Genomic DNA, 7,934 nt, shown 5'->3' on the forward strand with positions numbered 1-7,934 from the left:
ATTTGTCTGATAGAAATAATTTATTTGTCGTAAAATGTCAGATTCTTACTTAGATTATTGCTTTCAGGATACAATATCCTTGTACGTTTTTTAGTAATGCTTAGATCTTTTAGTTTCAAATCTTATTACTTGTTGTTTAATTTCAGAGGAATCGAGTAAAGAGCAAGTTGGAAGAACTTAATCATATTTGCACTGCTACAGATGATGGCGAATTCCGATTCTGTGGGAATTAAATCTCGATATTTCCTTTGTAATTTGTGTATTTTCTATGATTGTAGTTCTATTGGGATACAATCACGAATTCCAGTTCTACTAGAATGGAATCTTGAATTCTGATTCTATCATAATAGAATCTTGAAGATGAACAATGTATGGGATGAAGATGAACAATGTATAGGATGAAGATAAACAATCCACCAATCTTCCAAAAAGCATGGATTATTCTACCATAAAAATATACAATGTATTGAAAAAAAAATATATGTAATACTATATTCTGGTAGAATGATTTATATACTGTGTTTTTTTGTTATTAATAAGTGTAATAATATATTCTGGTAGGATGATTTACCTTATTCTATAAGAAATTATGTATTTTTTGTTTTTATTCTTCAATTGATTGTTCAATAATTTGTTATTCTACAAGAAGTTATTAAAGTCATGATAAAGAAATAGGTTCAAGAATATTTTTATTATTTATGGTCTAAGAATATTTTTATTTTGAAATATACTCATAACATTATCTGTCAGAATGTCCGAATTAAAATAATTATCATTCATAAAATCGGATTTTTAAAATTAATAGAATATATGATCCTTTAAAATATGTGATTTTCCTTTATTAAATCTATATTAATTGACTAAAATACCCTTGTAATTAAATTAGATGATAATTTTCAATTATCTTTAATTCAAAAATATATATTAATCACTTTCTTAAAATAAGTAAAATTGATTGGCCCACATTTATGCATACAATAATACAATAATTACTTTAAATATAATAACCTAAGCTCTCTCTCTCTCTCTCACTCTCTCTCTCTCTCTTTCTCTCTCTCTCTCTCTCTCTCTCTCTCTCTATATATATATATATATATATATATATATATATATATATATATATATATATATATATATATATATATATATATATATATATATATATATATATATATATATATAACCATATATATATATGGTTAGGTTCATGTGAGACGGTCTAATTTTGTGAGATCGTGAGATGCATTTTTTTTTTTTAATTTTTTTTAGTTAATTCAAGTTCCGAAAATAATATTTTAAAAAAAAAAAAGATTTTTTGGATTTTTTCATTTATTTTGACTTTTAAAATTATTTTTTAGAACATATCAGTGTAATATTCTATTAGAATATTTTACGTATTTTTAAAAAAAATGGAATTTATTTTTATTTTTTTTATTTATTTTTAGTTAATTCAAGTTCCAAAAATAATATTTAAAAAAAGAGTTTTTAGATTTTTCCATTTATTCTGTATTTTAAAATTATTTTTAGAATATGTCAGTGTAATATTCTATTAGAATATTTCACTTATTTTAAAAAAAAAAAACGGAATTTTTTTTAGTTAATTCAAGATCCGAAAATAATATTTAAATTTTTTTTTTTATTTGTATATTTATTTTGCATTTTAAAATTATTTTAGATTTGATCTAATGGTCTCATAAAATTAGAATGGTCTCAAATGAACCTGAACCTATATATATATATATATATATATATATATATATATATATATATATATATATATATATATATATATATATATATATATATATATATATATATATATTAGTTTACACATAAGCGATTTTTTATTTATTTTCTAATATGATCATACAAATGTTTTTTTTAGAAATATTTACAAGATTGATAATATATATATATATATATATATATATATATATATATATATATATATATATATATATATATATATATATATGGTCAAAATAATTCAAAAATTAATTTGAATCAAGAGTTACAAAATATGAACAAATAAATATGTTAATATGTAATTTAATAACTATTTCAAAATATAATTAATTTTTACTAAATTACTATTACTATAAATAAAAACAACCATTATAATTTTACATAAATAAAAGCATAAATCTTATAATAAGTATTTATTTGAAATAATTGATTATCAATTATGACCTTTTTTTATAAAGATTTAATTATAAAAAACAACCGTGGATCCCAAGGATATAACATAATCTTCTATCTTAATAAATTAGTATCCAATTGATACGTGACAGTTGCTCAGCCTCTCCCAATGAATTTTACGTTCAAATCATCTGTGTGAAGTTCCGAAAATCCCCTTTCTACCTCCTAATACACCATCTGCCTTTATTCTCGCTCTATTAAGAGTTTCTAACTCTATGCGATAAATCAACCCCAAATTCCAGAATTCAGGGATATAATCCCGTAAAAAGCTGTAGTGATTTGGTACTCATTTAACCTACATTTTTCTTCTACATAATAGACACATTAATCGCCACCTGGACGTAGATTTTTTGTTTTGGTTTTGTAGGTTCAATTTCTTTCTTTGAATGTGGTAATTTTGGTTTAACATATTCGATTTCACAATCTCATTGGTACGTAGTCTTTAGAATTTAAAGAACATTTTAGATCTAGATGAAAATGAACCAGAGTAAAGATTAAAGATGAACTTTTGAAACATTCAGAAGGTATCAAAGCATATGGAGAAGATGCTCATCATTTTGATTTTGAGGTAGGGGTGTTCATAAAACCGCATAAACCGCCCGCACCACATTATGCGGTTTAGAACTTTAGTGGTGCGGTTTGCAGTTTGAAATTTATTAAACCACACTTTGCGATGCGGTTTTCGGTTTATAATTATAAGATTGCGGTCTAAACTGCACCACGTATATATATATATATATATATATTCTTGGAAATGCGTAGCTTGATAACCAAATGGTTATTATAGTTTATCCTTATATATCTTTAAATTTCAAGATCTCACGGGTAAGCTGTAAGAAATATTTGTTATGAATTGCATGATTGAATATAAAGAACTTCACATCTTATGTATATGATTTTTACTTCAATTTCACTATTAAGTACTATCTATGTATTTTAATTACTGTTATTATGGTATTAATTAATTCTTAATAATATTGTTTTTGAAAACCATCAATAATTATAGTTCTTGTTAAAAGTGATACTATTAGTGAGACATATAAGTTATACAAATGGATATTGCATCATAAAATCAATGTATCTAGACAACACGCATATTTGGTCCACTACTGGGGTTCAGCAAGGAGACCCCTTGGGACCCCTTCTCTTTGCTCTTGTGTTACACCCGCTCTTGCAAAATATTAGCAACAATTGCAAACTTCTTCTCCATGCATGGTACCTTGATGATGGCACACTTATTGGAGATTCGGAGGAGGTGGCCAAAGCGTTGGACATCATTACGGTGATTGGCCCAAAATTGGGCCTTCAACTGAATATCAAGAAAACCGAGCTCTTTTGGCCCTCGTGCAACGGTAGGAAGCTGTGTGAGGGGCTATTCCCGGCTGACATCGGGAGGTCACATTTGGGGGTGAAACTTCTTGGGGGAGCTGTTAGTAGAGATGCTAATTTTATTAGCAACTTAGCCATAAAGAGAGCCGAAAACGTTGTGAATTTGATGCGCCTTCTTCCTCAATTGCCTGACCCTCTGAGTGAGCTCCTTCTACTTCGGTCTTTTATGGGTATTGCTAAGCTTTTCTTTGGGATGAGGACGTGTCAACCCGTTCACATGGAGGAGGCGACAATATTCTTTGACAATGGGTTGCACGGGGCCATTGAGGACATTGTGGTCCGTGGTGGCCCTTTCTTTGGTGACATACAATGGCGCATTGCTTCCTTACTCATTAGGTTTGGTGTTTTGGGTTTATACTCAGCAGTAGAGGCTACTTCATATGCTTTTGTTGCCTCAAGGGCCCAAACTTGGGTATTGCAAGACCACATCTTACGGGATAGCGGCATATATGGTATGGATTCTGATTATGATGGTGTCTTGGCTTCTCTTCGTAACACGCTTCCAGATTCTGACCTTAGCAGTTTTACTACTAAAGACACCGCCCCCCTAAATCCTAGAGTACGCTAGTGAGTGCCCTTTTTCGTAAAATTGTCCAAGATATGGAAGTTCATCTCGACATAACAGCCCGTCAGAAAGCGGTTTTCCAGTGCTTACGTGCACCACATGCCCAAGATTTTCTTCTTGCTATTCCTATAGATGGGATTGGCCAACATATGTCTCATGTGGAGTATCGTACTATCCTCAAATATCGACTCGTGATTCCAATATTCCCAGCTGACGAGATATGTCCGGTGTGTCGCAAGGCATGTTTGGACTCCTTTGGAGAGCATGTAGTTCACTGTAAAGAACTCTCGGGGTTCAAATACAGGCACGATATGGTCAGAGATGTTTTGTTCGATATATTTAAGCGTACAGGAGTCTCCGCTAAGAAAGAGGCACCTGTGAATTTTTTGACTGACCCGACAGAAGGAAGGTCAACCCTTAGACCGGCTGACATTTTGATTTTTGGATGGGTCGGAGGGAAACATGCATGTGTGGACCTTACAGAGGTATCCCCTCTCGTGGGCTTGAGGGCGGGGGGTTTCATGGCAAGACTGGCTGCTTTAAAAGCTGCTACAGGCAAAGTCAACAAAACATGAGAAATCGTGCATGGAAAATCAACACATGTTTATACGATTTGCGTTTGATAAGTTTGGTTTCCTCACACAGAATGTTGTAGAGCTTCTTAATAGAGTACAACGGATTATGCATTGCAATGGTATATCCCCTAGTTCTATGAATGTAGTCTTTAAAAGATTGAGTTTTGCTATACAAAAAGGCTTAGCGGCGCAGCTTGTTGCCCGTTTGCCATCTCAATTGTTGTACGATGATAATTTAATTTATGTGTATTTCCTTTAGGAAAAAAAAAGTTATAAAAAGAAACATAAACGCTATACAAAATGTTGCATGAAACTTAATTTTCCATATGTAAATCATAATGAAATGAGAGAATGTTATTTTGTAATTATGAATTTAAGATTAATCATATGTTACACGTGTTATGCATAAGTTATATATCGTTGTCTCGAATTTGATTTGTAAATATATTAGGTTGTAGGGGAGTTTGTCAAACCGCAAAACCGTAAAATCGCACAAAACCTCCCGCATCAAACCGCACCATACAACGCGGTTTACAGCTTTCATGGTGCGGTTTGCAGTTTCCGATAAACTCAAACCGCATATGCAATGTGTTTTGTGGTTTTGGGTATAAACAGCACCAAACCGCACCGCGCACACGCCTATTTGAGGTATATATTTATCTTATTCTCTATGGTTAGGATGTAACCGATGCATCAAGGTTGTTTTTGATTTTTTTTCATATTTTGGAAAAATGAATTATTATTTGAAGAAAACACCGAAAGAATGAGCAGTATAAGAACTAAAATGTTGTTATTTTTGGGTTTATAAAGCTTAGACCATCTCCAACTCACTTCCATTCCCCCCCCCCCCCCCCCCCCCACCCACCCACCCAAAATGAATGAAGTAAAAAATAGGATAAATAGTGTTTCATCTCCAACCCTACTCCATTTTTTACATCATTTTTACCCCCAAAAAGTATATTCTTAGTATATTCCATTTTCCCAACTTATATAGATTGTCAATTATATTCCTTCTACTAATTTGTGTTTAACAAATATATAATCTATATTTTTTATCATTACAATACTTTTAAATAAATAAGATTATATTTATAACACATAATTATAAGCTTTTGTAAAATACATTATCTTATTTTAAATTTTCAATATGTATTTAAATTTTCATATGAATTTGATAAACAAAAAATAAACTTTATAGTTATAATTAATTAATATAATTTAATACATAATACAATATTATAAGTATTAAATAATAGATTTAAATTATGATTAGTAGATAAAATAAACTAATAATATATAAATATAAAAAAAGATGGACTAAAACTGAAAACTGAACTTCCCCATTTTTGAGGAAATAAATAGTATAACACCATATTTAGTGTTATACTATTAATTTCCCCCAAAATGGGGGAATAAATAGGATAGGGTAGAGAGAAATGGAAGAAGAAATGGGAGAAATGTTGGAAAATAGGAATGGGTTGGACATGCTCTTATGATCATGTGGAAGGCTTATAATCATGTTCGGATCCCAAATAATCAGCAAACATTCCTTAATTGTTGATTTCATCCTTATTAGGTAGAAAATCCCATCCAAAATTGAAATCGATGTAACCGATATCCCAAATAACCAGGGATATTCGTTGCTTCCCTCCTACAATATTATCGCTCATAGGTTTCATCGTCTCCCTTCTCATTTGGACCCTTGCTTCATATCACTGGTTGTTGGTAATCTTTATTGTTTCTTTTTTCTGGAAATCATGAGGTTTGACATTTAGTTTTTCCAATTCCACCCTTCACCTTTTTCAAGAATTGCAGATTCTAAGCATCTAGGTTTTTAGGTTTTAAAGACTTTATCACCGCTATGTAGGCTCGTCCATGTTATTCTTTTTGGTTCTTTCAATATTCACATTTTACTAATCCCTTTTAAGTTTCAAGTTTTGTACCCTAGTTCGCTAATTGAATTTTTTTTTCTTCCTGATTTGCGGTATCATTTAATTGAATCCTTCTTTCTGATTTTTTATATCTATTATAGTGAATGCTTAGTTGGATTGTTAGTCCATCAAACTTACCATTAGTTATTCCTTTTTAATATCAAGATTACATTTAGTTATTCATTTTCAATCTGATTAAGTTATGTAATGGTTTTCAACCTGATTTTATAACCTAACAATTGGTGTTGTATTATTTTTAATTACTTCTTATATACTAATCCTTATTTTTATTTATTCATTTATTGTTAGAATATATTAATTAGGATTCACTTGTGCCAAAACAAACTTTTGATTGGTGATGATGCTCGGACGTGGATGATTCATGACTCTATATGTAATTGACCACATAGTAAAGCCTTAGTTTGTTTTGTTGGATCAGATTGTTAATTGAAAAATCTTCTGTCAAAGGCTATTGATTTTTAATCATGGATGTTTTTTTTTTCTACTTTGTGATTTTGGGAAGGTGATATTTCGTTATTTAACTCCACAAATGGGTTATTCCATGATACATTTAACCAAAAGCTTTTAGAATGTGGTCTTGCATGAGTATCTACAATGGTAAGTATTTTTATGTACTACTATAGTTAAATATCTTTTTTGGTTTCTAACATGGTATCTTTTTTTTTCACACCCCCAAACCAAGGATGGCGGAAACATCCGGGGGTGGATGACTTCATGTAGAGTATCACAACAATGAGTATAATAGTGCTCAAAGTAAATACAACCAACACAAATATAATTGAAAACGTTACATCGAAGCACATGTTTACATGATTCACATCAATTACATTATGATACAAAATGAACTGTTTGACGATTTATCGTCCCATCCTCAAAACGTTGTTGATTTCCTGTTTTCACTGAATTCCTGAGAATACAAGTAGTTTTGAAAAGTGTCAACACAAAGGTTGGTGAGTTCATAAGAGATTTCGTTAGAAAAGTAAATCGTTTTCCTTGTAAAAGCATTAGAATATGTATCCAGAAAATCCGATATTTTCTTTAAAATCTGTGTAATGTAGTCTTATGACTGAAGACCAAAATGTATAAGTAACCTTTCTTATTAATAGAAAATGTTATGTATTTAAATGGACATGGACGCTTTTGAATTAAATGAAATTTTTGTACGTTCTCATGTTTGTTAATACATTATATATATGTAGTCCTAAATTAGAGGACCGAGTAATAACAAGTATTGACCATACTTAAAGGTATAAA

The 7,934-nt window shown here is 30.4% G+C and overlaps 1 protein-coding gene across 1 annotated transcript; it reads left to right on the plus strand.

The window, feature by feature from the left end:
* The first annotated feature begins 3,274 nt into the window (after window positions 1-3,274).
* On the plus strand, window positions 3,275-4,156 carry LOC145029834 (uncharacterized). Its single transcript, XM_078978287.1, has one exon. It carries the CDS (start codon window positions 3,275-3,277, stop codon window positions 4,154-4,156), a length of 882 nt encoding a protein of 293 aa, XP_078834413.1.
* The last annotated feature ends 3,778 nt before the right edge of the window (window positions 4,157-7,934 follow it).

This window comes from Lactuca saligna, chromosome 2 (assembly GCF_052625555.1).
Source record: "Lactuca saligna cultivar CGN05327 chromosome 2, ASM5262555v1, whole genome shotgun sequence".
Taxonomy (NCBI): Eukaryota; Viridiplantae; Streptophyta; class Magnoliopsida; order Asterales; family Asteraceae; genus Lactuca; species Lactuca saligna.

Excerpts from the sequence above, each read along its gene's own strand:
- LOC145029834 (XM_078978287.1), top strand. The coding sequence starts at position 3,275 with ATGTATCTAGACAACACGCATATTTGGTCCACTACTGGGGTTCAGCAA.